General features: G+C 45.2%; 1 protein-coding gene across 3 annotated transcripts in view; it reads left to right on the top strand.

Annotated features, from left to right (window-relative positions):
• Srgn (serglycin) overlaps positions 1-15,818 on the top strand; it is a 36,471-nt gene extending 20,653 nt beyond the window's left edge. For 2 of the 3 annotated variants that reach the window (XM_028886190.2, XM_037199645.1), the window contains exons 2-4: positions 810-1,010; positions 11,071-11,218; positions 15,139-15,818. In XM_028886190.2, the coding sequence (XP_028742023.1) occupies positions 935-1,010; positions 11,071-11,218; positions 15,139-15,397 (483 nt within the window). In that variant the 5' untranslated portion in view covers positions 810-934 and the 3' untranslated portion in view covers positions 15,398-15,818. Of the gene's footprint in view, positions 1-710; positions 730-809; positions 1,011-11,070; positions 11,219-15,138 lie in introns of those variants that run through there. The other variant, XM_037199644.1, reaches the window with a different exon arrangement.
• Positions 15,819-16,506: the final 688 nt, after the last annotated feature.

The raw sequence follows: 16,506 nt of genomic DNA, 5'->3' as shown, positions 1-16,506 counted from the left end.
CAAAACAACAAAACAGGACAAAAGATGAAACATGAATGGACTCACCCCCAGGGAAGCAGTTGAGTTGAGGTAGAGGGACAGAGAAATGCTAAGTTTTTGGTGGTGGTGGGTTTTTGTTTGTTTGTTTGTTTGTTTTTGTTTGTTTTTTAAACAAGGTTTCTCTGTGTAGCCCTGGCTGTCCTGGAACTCACTCTGTAGCCCAGGCTGGCGTCGAACTCACAGAGATCCACCTGCCCCTGCCTCCCCAAGTGCTGGGATTAAAGGCGTGGACCACCACCGCCCGGCTACCTTTGATTTTAAACCCCAAGTCCTCACTTATTTGTGAGGTAGAGGGAAAGCCTGAGATCCAATGAAAAGACGGACCCCAGGAAGAAACTGCCTGTGAAGCGAGAACACTCGTTCCCGGGGGCGAGCATCCAGCGTGGAAGGAAGAAGGTTCCCTGCCTGAGCCTGGTGTTTCTCTTTGATGTGCTTTGTGGGATGAGCCGGTGGCATCTGAGGCTCCCTTATCTCACCAGCCTCGAAACAGCTGAGTCCTCCCTCATCTGTTTAGATCTTACCTGAAGAAAGGAAGGGGAGAAACTGTTTCTGAATGCTGATTCGGCTTTTTTTGATGGGGGAAACTTTTTTTTATTTTTATTTTAATTAACATGCAAATGACAAACAGCAAAACTTTTTGGAAAAAAACAAAAAGCAAAAGCTTGGGGAGAGTCCGATGTTTCATCATGGGTATGAATAGTTTTTTTTTTTTTGCAGCTTTCTGTTTCTTCTTTCTGAGTGTTGATGCGGATCTCTTTCTATTTGTTCAGGAAACTGTGACGTGTGTTCTTGGGCAGGGTCTGAGGTTTTGGAACCTTTTTCTGAAAGGGACGGAGAGAGTACTCTGCAGCATTTGCTAATCGAGAGGCTGGTGTGTTGGGCTGAGCTGGTCAAGATGCAGCAGGTTCCCATGGGCAGCAGGCTGGTCCTGGTTCTCGCCTTCATCCTGGTTTGGGGATCTTCGGTTCAAGGTAAGGCCCAGGAACCTTCCTTCCCTGGTTCTCGGAGATGAAAACCTCCGCATCTATATGAGTGGTCATCGCCATTTGAAGGTGCAGGGTGTCCTATTGTGGGAGAGGAGGCAAAGAGGGAGTCAAGGTGGTTGAACTTCTTAGTGTGAGTTCACTTGAGTTTGGTCTAAAAAAATAAATAACTCTATGGCATGTGGCAGCCTTAAAAAGCTATCAGAATGACTGAAAAGTACTCTTTTTGGATGAAGATGTGTGGTTTATTCATTTAAAGAATTCAAGAAATAAATAGAAAATTACCCAAATGACTGATATATAGAGATGATGGTGATCTTGGAATGTTCTAGAATATCATCCTATCCCTTAGCTGTCCGCATGAATTCCATCTTTGTTTCATTTTGAGGTAGGGTCTCGTGTAGTGTAAGATGGCCTTCAACTTGCTGTACAGCTGAAGATGACCCAGAATTCCCGATACTTTTGCCTCCATTTCCTAAGTGCTGGGATAACAGGAGTGTGTAGTCACGCTGGGCTCTAAGTCAGAATGCATTCTGATGGCCCTGTTATTTTAACAGTGGGCTTTTTTTTTTCTTTTTCTAATTGGGATAAACTTAGCTATTCTTTTTGTCCTTAACTTTGTTCTGACCAAACATTCCATTTTGGCTAGGCATTGTTGAAGCCAACCCAAAGAAATGTGTTAGGGACAGCCCAAAGAACGTTAGCATTTGTGCTCTTGTTCAGAAAATAGTCCATTTGGTAACCCCTCCTTAAGTTTGGTTATCATTTAGGGCTGTTTAGTCATGTTGAATCTCCCTAAAACTTTTCTTGACTAAGAAGATGAAAATGAAAAGTTTGTAAGGAAAAAAAAAAGTACAAATTCTTCTCCTTTGATATACAAGGAAACTTTTCTAAATGAGGGGGGAAGGGCATGGCCTGATAAATAGGTAGCAGAGCTTATGGCTGAAAAACATATAGTTCCCACAAACGGTGAAGGAAATGTTGGGTCATGGTGACACACATGTCCTGGGGTTGTTTCTTCGAAGTGACTCCCAGCTAGCCTGTTCTTCCTTCCGGTAGAAATAAAACCTCACAGGTAACCTCGGAAATCCCTTATATGTTGAAAGACTATAAACTCATTTTTATCTGGTTATGCTAACGTTGGAGGAATACAGGAAGTGACCTTGCTTGTTTCTACTTAGGCAAGCTTTGTGGTGTTGAGCCTCGAACCCAGGGCTCACGCATGGCAAGTACTCTACCACTGGGCTAGAGCCCCGGCTCTCTGTTTGATGCAGAGAACAAGTTTACTCAGATCTTCTAGGGAAAAACCTTTGGCTTGATGTAATGAGTCCCGGTAGCCACGTGCTCTGCCCAGATAGACGACAGGGAATTCTGAGTTTGAGACGTGCGGGTGACCTGTTGGCCATGGGTGTCTCTCTTACCAGAGACGTCTATGCAAGCCTTTCAGTTGCAAAAGTTCCCAGAAATGTCACATTGCACGCTGACTCTGATGATAAAACGACTGAAAACAAAACCTTGTAGATTTCATCATTAGCAAGAAATGAAGAAGGAGCCGGGTCGGGTGGTTTATACAGCACTCAAGAGGCAGAGGCCAGCCTAGTCTACATAGTTCCAGGATAGACAGGGCTCTGTAGTAGGACACTATCTCAAAAAATAAAAGAAAGAAAGGAAGGAAGGGAGGAAGGAAGGAAGGAAGAAAGAAAGCCTGGGGAAGGTGTAGGTATGGACAAGGCTGTCGTTTATGTTTCCAACGTGTTGATCTAGCGCTCAGTTGGAAAGGGAACAAAGAAAAGGAGAAAATGAATGAACCAAAAATCTAGGGTGTTTCCAAGGGGCTCTTGGCTCAGCGGCAGCTTATGCTCCTATCATGAACGGAAACCGGTGCTTGGCCATGAGTTAGTGTGAGCTGCTGCCCTATGGCAATGTCCTTACTTGTCACACGCACTCTGTGCGGTGACAGGTAGTATGAATAGCACTCCCTCTATGCATTCCCACCTCAGTAGAGTGCTGGGAACCCGGGCCTCTGTGCATGCTACCCCAGCTACATGCTCTGTCTGTTCACCTGCAGCCCCGGCCTTCTCCTTATCTCTAAACAAACATTTGAAGACCAGCTTGTCTGTAGCTTTCTGGCTTTGGATGGTCAAATGCACCAGACTTGTAGCTTCTTGGTCTTAGGTTACTGTGTTCGTTCTCTGGGTTGCCATAACAAAACACCAGGGACTGGGTAGCCTAAACAACAGAAACACATTTTCCGCACAGTACCAGCTTCTTAACTCAAGAGCCCCGTGTTGGCCGTGATGCCCGCACTCTGACACCTTTCTCTTTAGCTCAGATGTTGGTGCCCGTGTCTTCACATGGGTCCTCCTCCACACACCCCATTATCCTCTTCTTTGAAGGATACCAGTCATATTGAGGGCCACCCTCACGGTCTCATTTTAACTTCATTTTCAGGGACCGTGTTTCCAAATATTGGCACACTGGAGGCACGTGTAGGTTAGGACTTCACATGAAATAAATCCTACATAAAGAACTAAGTCCTATAACAAACTACTTATTTCCACAAAGTCAGCTAAAATCATCATGTAAAATGCTGTGCCACGTAATGGAAACTTGGGTGTGGATGGTAAGAAGAGATGGCCGCAGGGTGGTGGTGGTGGGGGGTGGGGTGGGGGTGCACACCTTTAGTCCCAGCACTAGGGAGGCAGAGGCACGTGGATCTCTGTGAGTTCGAGGCCAGCCTGGTCTACAGAGCAAGTTCCAAGACAGCTAATATTACACAGAGAAACCCTGTCTTGAAAGCCTACCCCCGCAAAAAAGAACAATGGTTAATCTATTTAATATAGGTTCCATGGGATCATTGATGAAGCCAGACACTCCTACACTGTATTACTTTTTTTTTTTTTTTTTTTTTTTTTTTAATGCCTATAAACACTCCGGAGGTGGAGGCAAGAGGATCAGGAGTTAGAGGTCATCCTCAGCTACACAGTGAGCCCTGGGCTACATAAGACCCTGTCTTAAAAACAAAATACTCACAGAGAGACGAAATGCCAAGTGCACGCGCAGATGTGGTGTAGGGGCTGGGGCTAGCCCTCCAACACTCACAAGAACAATGGCGGGTCCCCTTGTGCACAGCTGTTGGTCAAGTGATTTCACAATCACTGCGCAATAACGATCATCATGTTTGATGTGAGGAGGGGTTATGACAGAAGAAGAACTAACTGGACCTGACAGCCGCGGCTTCACATGTTCCTTACGTCAGTTTACCCCTTGCCAAATACGTGCAAGTTATGCCCGAGATCTGTTACACCGAGCTCGTAAATCATTCAGTTTCAAGGTCAGAATTAAGCTTCTAGACAACTCGGGGATCAGACACGTTCTTTAATTTAATTTAATTTTATGTGCAAGGGGGTTTGGTCTGCACATATGTCTGGGCACCAGTTGCATGCCTGCTGCCCAGGAAGTCCAGAAGAGGGTGTCGGAGCCCCAAGAACTGGAGTTACGGACAGTAGTGAGCTGCCATGGGGGTACTGGAATTGAACCCGGGTCCTCGGCAAAAGCAGCCAGGGTTCTTAACCTCAGAGCTGTCTCTTCAGCCCTTTCTTTATTTAAAACAAAAGCCTTTCCTTTCACTGAAGCCTTTGCTGTTTCCTGTAGAGGTGAGGGCAAACTGAAAGCAAACGGGGAGCTTTTTATAGCCTGTCAAATGGTGCCAGACGGGGAAGCCTGCCCATCGTGCGCAGTTGATAGGACAATAGGAAGGAGCGCCAACGCAGATAACAGCAGTTGCCTAACGCACTACCATTTATTTTTTAAATGAATCAGAATAGTCGGTTTTTCTTTTTCTTTTTTTTTTTTACACTTTTTTTTTTTTAACCTCCCTTTTGTTTAAGTTCTTCTCATGCATCCGTAGAAAGTTTCCATTAAGAATAGAAAATTCGTCGGGCGGTGGTGCCGCACGCCTTTAATCCCAGCACTCGGGAGGCAGAGGCAGGCGGATCTCTGTGAGTTCGAGGCCAGCCTGGGCTACCAAGTGAGTTCCAGGAAAGGCGCAAAGCTACACAGAGAAACCCTGTCTTGAAAAAACAAAAACAAAACAAAACAAAAAAAAGGAAATTAGTAAATTGTCGTCTGGTGGGAGGTGTGGTGGGTAGAGTGTGAAGAGAGAAGAGGCCTGTTTGAGAGAGCTGTTGCCCTGCTTGCTTCCTCCCAAGAATACTGAGTGAGGCAGAGCCAGTGAGTGTGTGTGCAGGCAGGGAGGGACAGGTTTCTCCCTAAGACTCCACTGTGCCATCAACCCGCAGGTCCACTAAAGTGGGGCATTTGAAGAAGCAACAGAAGGCCTCCCTTTCATGGGAAAAATTATGTTTACCACACACATAGTAGAGCATTTCTACAATCCCAGGACCCTGGAGGAGGCTGAGACAGGATTGCAAGTTCTGGGCTAGCCTGGGCTATGTAGGGAGACTCTGTCTCAAAAAAGAAAACGTGTGGGCATTGTGGCGCGCACCGTTAGTGCAAGCATTTGGGAGGTAGAGGCAGATAGATCTTTATGATCTTGTGGCCAGCCTGGCCTACATAGTGAGTTCCAGGCCAGCCAAGGCTACGGAGAGAAACCATGTCAACAGGGGACGGGGGCCATGGAGCTGGATGGGGAAGGAGATGAGGAGGAGCTGAGGGAGAGAAAAGAATATGATCAACATGCATTGTTATATAAAAAAAAAAAAAAAAAAAAAAAAAAAAACTTCAATAAAAATTTTTTTTTTAAATGGCTGGCAAGGTGGCCCAGTGAGTAAAGACCATGGTCACCAAGCCTGATGACCTGATTTGGATCCCTGGGACATGGACACACACACATCGGGATAATAAAAACAAAACAAAACAAATAGTGATAATCATTAGAGATTTGTCCAGCAAGATAGAGTCCAGATACTCTCCAGGAACCAGAACCTTGTATCAGAACCTTATATCTTCACAGCCCCCCCCACCAGCCACGAACAGCTATGTCAGGAATTCGTCATCTGTAACTGTGTTCTTTACTTTAATATACCTTTAATTTCTTTAGAGTAAAAACTGGATGGATTTTAGAGTGGGATGCCTTCTAATTTCGATTTCTTTTTTATTTTATTTCTTTTCTTTTCTTCCTTCCTTCCTTCTTTCTTTCTTTCTTTTTTCCAGATAGAGTTTCTCTGTAGCTTTGGAGCCTCTCCTGGATCTTACTCTGTAGACCAGGCTGGCCTGGAACTCACAGAGATCTGTCTGTCTCTGCCTCTTGAGTGCTGGGCCACAAGTTCACAAATACCTGGCTAACTCTGAACCTGCTGTGTAGACCAGACTGGCCTTGAACTTGTGGCCACCTTTCCATTCTCCTCAAGTGCCAGGTTTCATAGGCATTTGTGACCAGCCTGGCTTTGATTTCTTCTTCTTCTTATTTTTTTTTTTTCCAGAGCTGAGGATCGAACCCAAGGCCTCTACCACTGAGCTAAATCCCCAACCCGATTTCTTATTTTTTATTTCTTTATTTTAGACAGGGTCTCAGGTGGCTCATGATGACCTTGAATCAGCTTGTAGCTGAAGATGACCTTGAACTTCTGATTCTCTTGCCTCCATTTCCCAAGTGCTGGGATTCCAGATCTACGCCACCATATCTGTTTTGTGCAGTGCTGGGGGAGGAAGCCAGGCCTTAGTGCATGCTAGGCAAGAATTCTGCCAACTGACTACCTCCCAATGCCTTTCCTAATTCTAAAGCAGTTCTAGTAAGATTCTGTTTCTACATTATACAGTTCACTCACAGACTTCCACAACTGTGGCTTTTAGGATGGTCCCAGTGTGTAACTATCTTGAATTCTAGGAGGGATCTTTCTATTCCAGTGATTTGTTTTGCTAATCTGCCAAAGCTGTTAATTTTGTTTTGTTTTCCGTAATGGAAAGATGTGGCTGTTGACTGGGGTGCCTTCTTGGTTTATGGGCTGGGGATGCAGCTCAGTGGTAGGGCATTTGCAGAGGCTGCCTGAAGCCCTGGCTTTGATCTCAACCCTGTAGGGGAAGTAAAAACATTCAGTTAGCTTTTCGGTAGAACTTCCTCAGGCTCACATTCTCTCAGCTCCATAGGGCATCAGCCACTTGCAGAGGGGACTGCCCTGTCCCATCCAGCAGCCAGCAGCTTCCTGTGGCTACAGAACACTTGAAATATGCTGAGTCTAAACTAACACTTGAGTTCAAGATATGCACAATTTAGAAGAATTGGTTTAAAACAGTATAAAATATTGCCGGGCGTTGGTGGCGCACACCTTTAATCCCAACACTCGGGAGGCAGAGCCAGGCGGATCTCTGTGAGTTCGAGGCCAGCCTGGGCTACCAAGTGAGTTCCAGGAAAGGCACAAAGCTACACAGAGAAACCCTGTCTCGAAAAACCAAAAAAAAAAAAAAAAAAAAAAAAAAAAAAAAAAAAAAAAAAAAAAAAAAACAGTATAAAATATCACACTTGTAACTTTCATATTGATTCTATGTTATGATATTTTAATATGTTCAACCAACATGAACTCAGTTTTTATTTTTTTTAACTTAAAAAATATGGCTTCTAAAGAAGAAAAGAAGCAAAAACAAAATAACACACACAACAAAACAAAACAATTCTGCTGAAACATTCAACCTCAACTGAAGTTGGTACTGTTTTTTATTAGCAAAGCTACTCTAGGCAGTTGAAGTGGGAAGACATCGCCCTCTGCTGGACAACAGCCTGCATTTCACCCCCCACCCCCCCACCCCCAGATACAAGTCATAGTTTGCTAGATGCCTCAGAGAAAAATCAAGAGGGGAAAATAAGCGTTAAAATGCATTGAACATGGGCTGAGAGCAAAGGCTTGTGTTGGCTGGCTTTACAAACTTACATCTCATCTGAATCAGGAGCTCATGACTATAGTGTTACTCACATTTGAAACACAGTAAACTGAGAACCGGAGAGCAGTAGTAAGTGGTGCCTGGGTCTCCCTCCAATCTGTCTGCTCCCAGAAAGGGACCAGCGTTATCCCCTTCATCCGGGTGATCAGCATTTGGTACCATTCCAAAAACCTACATTTTATTTTTCTTTTTAACATGATTTCCTATCTTGTTTTTTCGTTTGTTTGTTTTTTATGTTTATGGGATTTTAGCCTGCATGTGGATTTGCACTATTTGCATGCCTGATGCCTGCAGAGGCCACAAGAGGGCATCGGATCCCCTGCAACTGCAGTTAATGGAGGTTGGGAGCCACCCTGTGGCTTCTGGGAACGGAACCTGGGTCCTCTGCAAGAGCAGTAAGGACTTAGCCCTGAGCCATCTCTCCAGCTCTGAGTTAGAGTCTTTTAAATGCGTACATCACAGAAGAATGTTATTACAGCACTTTAGAAAATGCGGTTTAAAACTTGCCAGATCAACTACCATAATAGCCCTTTGTGTGTGTTTTCTGCCACTTTCCCGATATTTGTTGATGCTGAATCGACTGTGTGTGCAAAGGGGTGTTCTACTTTCTTTTTGCTCCTTCATTTTTAACTACTTAAAGTTTTAAGGGGATGGAGAGATGGCTCAGAGTGTAAGAACACTTCTTCCTGCTCTTCCAGAGGTCCTGAGTTCAATTCCCAGCAAACACAAGGTGTCTCAGCACCATCTATAATGAGATCTGGTGCGGTCTTCTAGCGTGCAGGTATACATGCAGGCAAAACACTACATAATGAATCTTAAATTTTATTTTTTATTTATTTTTTGGTTTGGTTTGGTTTGGTTTTCTCCATGTAGTTTTGGTTCCTGCCTGGATCTCGCTCTGTAGACCAGACTGGCCTCGAACTCACTGAGATTCGCCTGGCTCTGCTTCCCGAGTGCTGGGATTAAAGGCGTGCGCCACCACTGCCCAGCTAAAAATTTTTACAAGACATGAGCTGGAGAGATGGCTTAAATGTTAAAAGTACCTGTTGCTTTTGTAGAGCAGACAGACACACATGCACACACATGCACACACATGCACACACATGCACACACACACACACACACACACACACACATACACTCATACAATTAAAATAAATTAATTGGAGATTCTGTAGGGGCCTGGAGAGAACCCAGCGGCTGGCACACACTAAGTGCCTATTCTACCACTGAGCTATTCCACTAGCAAACTCATTCATAATTATGGCTTTCCTGTACTGCAAATACTTTCTACCAGAACATTCATTACAATTTGCTCCCTCTCCTGTGACAAGTGAGCACTTGGCCATTTCTCTGAAACGTTTCCTCCTCTTCCATCCGGGGCTGTCAAACTCCTCTCCCTCCTTTGCAAGAGTCCTGGGCATGCTCCTCCTGGCTGGGTGGTTATGAGCCGCACTGGTGTGAGTCACGCGTGTCCTTAGGCGGGGAGACGAGGCACTCAAAGGCGGTGTGGTACTTCTCACCAATTTCAGCCTCATTAAAGTGCATCACAGCGCATGTATCCTACGACTTTTTTTTTTTTCTTTCTTCGAGACAGGGTTTCTCTGTGTAGCTTTGCGCCTTTCCTGGAACTCACTCTGTAGCCCAGGCTGGCCTGGAACTCACAGAGATCCGCCTGGCTCTGCCTCCCGAGTGCTGCTGGGATTAAAGGCGTGCACCACCACCGCCCGGCGTATCCTACAGACTTTAAATGGTGCTGTGCACCTGCGGGCCAAACACATGAGGCCAAGTCAGGAGGCAGAGGCTGGAAGAAGACCTCCACACGTTCCATGCCATCCTTGTTTACATAAGTTGCAGGCCAGCCATGGCGACCTTGTGAGATGCCGTCTAAAAAGACAACACGGAACAAAAATTCCACAAGAGGTGGCAAGCAGCTCTGATCTCTGTGTGGGGGCCTTCAAGATGATGGCTCAGCAGGTAGAGGCGCTAAGCCTGACGACCGACCTGAGTTAAATCCCTGAAACACATGTGGTAGAAAGAGAACCGGCCCCTGCAAATTGTCCTCTGACCTTCGCTTGTCTGCTCTCGTGCACACATGCTCCCCTACGCCCAAACCAATCAATAAGATGTAGGTTTAAACATGTTTAAATCATCTGGGTGGTGATGGTGCATACCTTTAATCCCAGCACTCGGGAGGCGGAGGCAGGAGGAACTCTGACTTTGAGGTCAGCCTGGTCTACAGAGTGAGTTCCAGGACAGTCAGGGCTACACAGAGAAACCCTATCTCAAAAAAAAAAATTACATTGTCACAGGGTCCTAAAACACAAGTAGTAGGGTGCTGTACTGTTTGGGGTCTTCTTAGTGTACCCAACTATTTCCCCTGCTTTGGAACTCGGGGTCGAATTTACTGCCTTGGGCATGCTATCTCAGTTCTCTACCACAAATTCTCTCACACTGAGTTGCTCAGGCTAGCTCTGACAGGCCTTGAACTTAGGACCTCCCCACCTCAGCTTTCTGAGTAGCTAGGATTACAGGCCTGAACCATGAGGCCTGGTTTCCTCAACCTGTCTGAACCATCAGTGGATTCATCTCCAACAGCGTGTGATGGTTCAGAGCTGGCATCCTAGGACTCAGAAGAGGGAGGTGAGGAGGCGCTCCTCTCATTCAAGGTTGACCTGGGTTACATAGCAAGACCCTGTCTCCTAACATTGAGAACGAAGCCGTAGGATGTGAAGCATCTCTGTAAAAGAAGGTGGTGCTTTAGGACCAGGTACGGATCTCCATCCGGACTCCTCCACTGAGGACCTTTGGGTAACGTGGAGATAAAGGGCATGGCAACAGTCCTGGGCACGGGGGTACACACCTGTGATGCCCGCCCTGGGAATACTGAGGCAAGAGGACCAAGAGATCGAGGATTGTGGTGGCACACACCTTCAATCCCAGCACTCGGGAGGCAGAGCCAGGTGAATCTCTGAGTTCGAGGCCAGCCTGGTCTACAGAGCGAGTCCCAGGACAGCCAGGGATATATAGAGACATACATACTGTCTTGAAAAGGAAAGAATCCAATTCACTTGTTAGAGACAGCGTGCAATCATTCCAATGAGGCTGTGTGAGGGATACTTACGCCCCTGTGGGTTCCGTGTTCGGACAGGTTACCCCGCTCGGAGGGCCCGGTACCAGTGGGTACGCTGCAACCCTGACAGCAGCTCGGCCAACTGCGTGGAGGAGAAGGGACCACTGTTTGACCTCACCATGGAGGCATCCAACAACCTCCGCCCATCGATGATCGATGCCGCTTCGTAAGTGGACTTTTGTCCGATCTCAATCTCACAGAGATGGCGAATCTCTCAGGTTCCTGCTATGGCAGCTCTGTTTTCTGCTTCACATTAGGGGGAAAATGTGCCACATGGGCTGAACGACGCCTGAGGTGTGCCAACATCCGTGGGCTCATCCATGTTTCTGAAAGGTTTTCTTGTGGGTGGCAGGAACAGACATTGAGAACAATTCCTCCAATATACATGGAAAAAGATTGACTATAGTTTTATATTTATACAAATAAAGTGTTTATGTATTAAAATCGAATTAGATTTTTTTTTTCAAGACAGGCTTTTACTATGTTGCCCTGGCTAGCTTGGAACTTGCTCTGTAGATGAGGCTGTACTTGAACTCACAAAGATCAGCCTACTTCTGCCTCTGAGTTCTGGGATTAAAGATGTGTGCCACCACAGTGGTTTTTTGTTTGTGCTGAATTGGAACATATTTATTAAATACTGAAATTAACAGGTTTTTAAAAAATCTTTTCTAGTTCTCATCAGTGTTTATTCAGTTTTACTTTGTGATTGACTTCTCACTCAACATGTTCTGGAAAAACAATGATATATAAATCAATACTGTTAGGATCAAAAGGCAGCTAGGCATGGTACCACATTTCTCTAAAATGGATGGTTGTGAATTCATGTCCAGCCTGGGCTACATAGTAAGACCTTGTCTCAAGTCAGCTTCCACAACTTAGGAACAGCCTGCTTTTGTTTTTCATTTGCGTGCGTGTGTTTACATGCATGAACATGCCTCCGGGTATGTGTGGAGGTTGAGGACAATGTCGGGGAGTGAGTGGTTGTCGAGAGGACTGAACTTAAGTCATCAGACTTGGTGGCAGGCAGGCACCTCATGTGATGTGCCATCTTGCTGGCTAGTGTGGGGAGATGCCCATTGGTCATCTCTGGTTCCTTGGCTGTCTCTTGTTGACTTTACATCTCTGCTACTCCATGTTTAAGCAGCCCCTCTCGGATTAAATATTTAGAGTTCCCTTATACCCTGTACCCACCAGCTTGTCTCAGACTTCTATTCTGCAGTTGCCTCTCTGGTCCAGCATCTTCTTCTACCAGTGTGCAGACATTCTAGGGCTTCCTGACATTGGATAGACCACCCCCAACTCTGTATCGTTTGTTTTGTTTTTTTGAGACAGGGTTTCTCTGTATAACAGCCCTGGCTGTGCTGAAACTCACTCTGTAGACCAGGCTGGCATCGAACTTACAGAGATCCGCCTATCTCTGCCTTCCGAGGGCTGGGACTAAAGGCATGTGCCGCCACCACCACCCAGCTCCCAACTCTCTGTCTTTATAATGTTTCTCCACTCTGCTCTTTACTATGTCAGATTTTTTTTTTTTTGAGACAAAGTTTCCTCTCATTATATAGGGATGTCTGGCCTGGAACTCACTCTGTAGACCAGGCTGGCCTTGAACTCGTAGAGATCTACCTTCCTCTCTCAAATGCTGTGATTAAAGGTGTGTGCCACCATACGTGGCACACCAGCACTTCATAGGAGGGATGCTTATGCTTGCCCCTCCCCCAACACATACAGTTGGACTGCTCCTGTTCTCAGTCCAGAGGATTTGGTGATTGAGACACATCTATTGATCGTGTCTCTATTTTTAGGTTACTCAACTGCTTCACTGCCTTTTAAGATGATTGACTCACTACTTCCTCTGAAAGCCCCTTCCTGTGGGTGTCTGCCATCCACCTTGTCTGGGTTGTTGGGTTTCCGTAGCTGCATTCTCTTTGGCTCATGTTAAACATATGGTGTGTCCTGGCTCTGTCACAGGCCTATGTGTTTCCTCAAGGTGACCCCTGCCTGTTCCACACCTTTCAATTCCGTCTGTGTGTCAGTAACCGTCACGTCTGCACCCCGCTCTCGGTGATCCGGCGGGCTGACGCAGCCTCCTGGGCACCTTTGATGACATTTGTTTCCTGACTCTGCATTACCTACCATTTTCCTGACTGATTTATTCACTAGGATATTAACTTCTTGAGCGGGGACCTCACCTTTTTTCCCTGTTATATCTCAAGCAGTGAAGGCAGAGACCAGATAGTCAACAAACAATATTTTTTTTGCATGAATGACTGGGTATAATTCTTACCAGTTTTACAGCCTATAGTTTGTGATTTTCCTGGAGAAAATGACCCATAGGCCATTTACAACCACCCCCACTTTTGAACCAGGGTCTTGATGTGTAGACCTTGTTAGCCACAAAGTTGTGGTCACCCCCTTGTCTCTTCTTCCTCCTGGTTTGTGCCGCCATTCTGGGCTGGAAGTCAACTTTTGCCAAAGATGTTCTGCTGTCCAGACTTGCCAAGGATGGGTGGCACTGTTTCTCTGCTCTGACTTTCGTGTGCTCTGTAGAATGAGTTACACGTGTCTAACCAACCCCTGCCTCAACCCCGGCCGCTTCCCCCTTTAGCCCAAGAGTACATATTCAAGTCTTATATTTTAGGAGAGAAAATTTAATGTTTAAGTTGTGGTAAGGTTAACAGCCTCTTCCAGGTGGGGTGGCCCACACCTTTAATCCTAGCACTCTGCAGACAGAGGCATGTGGATCCCTATGAGTTCTAGGCCAGCCTGGTCTACAGAGTGAGTTCTAGGCCAGCCTGGGATATACAAATGAGATCTTGTCTCAAAACAACAAACAAACAAACAAACAAAATACAAAAAAAAAAAAAAAAAACTTTACAAAGAACTTCTTGAGCTAGGCATGGAGGTACATGCCTGCAAGCCTCACATTTAGGAGGCTGAGGCAAGAGAGTCAAGAGCCTGAGACCAACTTGGCCTTCCTAATGACACTCTGCCTACCTCAAAAGAACAAAGAGTGAGCGTTAATCTTTGTTTTGGTACTATGTGAGTTCATTAGAAGTTTTGTGGAAAGCTGAAATTAGGAAACAATGTCATCTGTCTAGAATGATTTGGGGGTGTGCCCTTTCTTTAAGGAGAAAATATCAAAAGTTTTTTTTATTTTTATTTTTTTTAAGTAGATGGTGCTAAAGAAAATAAAAAAACAGGATTTCTGTAGTTAGTGATATGAATGATGAGCACTGTTCATCTGAGTCTGCCTTGGGTAAATGTGGAATCAGTGAGGGCAATGAGTTAATATGATGAAAATAAGCAAACATTGACATGGAGGGCTTGGTTTATTGTTTTTTCTATTAAAGATTTATCTATTTTTTTTAAAGATTTATTTACTTATTATGTATACATAACATACATGTATGCCTGCAGGCCAGCAGAGGGCACCAGATCTCATTACAGATGGTTGGAGCCACCATGTGGTTGCTGGGAATTGAACTCAGGACCTTTGGAAGAGCAGCCAGTGCTCTTAACCTCTGAGCCATCTCTCCAGCCCAAGACGCATCTATTTTTATTTTACATGGATGAGTGTTTGCCTGCATATATGTGCAGAAACCACAAGCATGTCTGGTGCTGGAGGAGGCCAGACGAAGATGTCAGATTCTCTGAAACTGGAGTGACAGGTGGTTGTGAACCTCCCTGTGGGTGCTGGGAACTGAACCCAGATCCTCTGCAAGAGCAGCAAGTGCTCTTAACCACTGAGTTGTCTCTTTAGCCCTGGCTTTTTGTTTTGAAGCATCGAGGAGGGTTTTAACTCCTTGATTTTGAACAACTGGGTGTCTAAATATGTCTCCACGTCTTCTTCTCACTTCTCCTATTCTCCCTAACTACCCCATTTTTGTTTTGCTTTCGGAGGAAGGCTCAGATAGCCCATGCTGGCTGCAGTTCACCACGGGTCCAAGGATGACTCCGATCCTGCAGCCTCTGCTGCCCCAAACTGCAATCACGTGTTACTCCACACACAGCTTATTTCTTTATATTACAATATTGACATTACAGTATTGGTAAGTTGAACTTTACATTTTTTTCTTTGTATTTCAGGATGAGAGGATTCTCAGATAATTTCATCCCTATTTCTGAAGACATTTCTGGGTCAGGCTCTGGCTCGGGTTCGGGCTCTGGCTCCGGGTCCGGGTCGGGCTCCGGCTCTGGTTCCGGCTCCGGAAGTGGCTTCCTAGCTGACATGGAATGGGAGTACCAGCCGGCAGATGAAAGTGATGCCGTCTATTACAACTATAGGCCTTTAGACAGGATGTCCCACGAGCAAAACCAAGAGCAACCAGAAGATCTGATTATATGAAAGTGACCGTTTCTGCTCCCCACCTCCACACAGAACAATGTAGTCAGTATACTTTGTGTACCACGTTTAAATGATCAGTCTTGGGATAAAGAGTTTTACATGAAATTTAAAATACCTGGAAATGACTCTTAAATCCTGTCGGCCTTTCCTCATGAATTCTTAAGGAATTATGCTTAAATGCTATAACTGCTCTGGAAAATATCTGCACTTATATGTGTACTGAATCAACATTATGGAATTAACTTCCACCCCCATTATTATACAACCGCCTTTAAAAGCCATGCTGTTTCTGAAAAATTTGATTTGAATAGCAAATTGATGAACAATATTTCATACCAAAAGTGTTCGGGAACTCGACTCGTATTGTGAATTACTAAAATACTCCTTTTTGTGATTAAAAATAAAATGAAATGAAACAGTGCCCTCCTCCAGTGGCTACGTGAGACGTGGTTTAGAGGGGTGGCTTCGATGTGCTGGAGAAGCAGTGAATGTTGTTTATCTAAAAATATTATGGGTTGGGGTTGGGAATTTAGCTCAGTGGCAGAGCACTTGCTTGCCTAGCAAGCACAAGGCCCTGGGTTCGATCCTCAGATCCTCAGCTCCAAAAAAAAAAAAAAAATTATGGGTTGTACAGTTAGAAGCTTAATATCTCAAGTAACACATAGTGTGGTCTCAATGCCTCGCAATGCTTGGCCTTTTCCCCCAGATGCCTGTTTAATTTCAAATGTTACTCCGTTAAAGCAAAGATACTACCAAAGCGGGGAAGCTTTCTGGGATTTATTTTTCTAGTCCAGGAAATAATTACTTTAAAAATGAATTTATCTTTAAATGTATATCTATATCTATATAGATAGATAGATAGATACACAGGATATCGTGGTGCTGGAGAGATGCTCAGTGGTTGAGCACCAGCTGCTCTGGCCGAGGACCCAGGTTTAGTTCCTAGAACTCACATGGCAGCTCACAACAGGAGATCTGATGTCACTTTCTGGCTTCCATGGACACACGTTTTTCGAGACAGGGTTTGTCTGTGTAGTCTTGGAGTTTTGGTGCCTATCCTGACTTTCGCTCTGTAGACCATGCTAGCCTCGAACTCAGAGATCTGCCAG

Source organism: Peromyscus leucopus, chromosome 16_21, assembly GCF_004664715.2.
Source record: "Peromyscus leucopus breed LL Stock chromosome 16_21, UCI_PerLeu_2.1, whole genome shotgun sequence".
Taxonomy (NCBI): domain Eukaryota; kingdom Metazoa; phylum Chordata; class Mammalia; order Rodentia; family Cricetidae; genus Peromyscus; species Peromyscus leucopus.
This window is presented reverse-complemented; position numbering and strand designations above follow the sequence as displayed.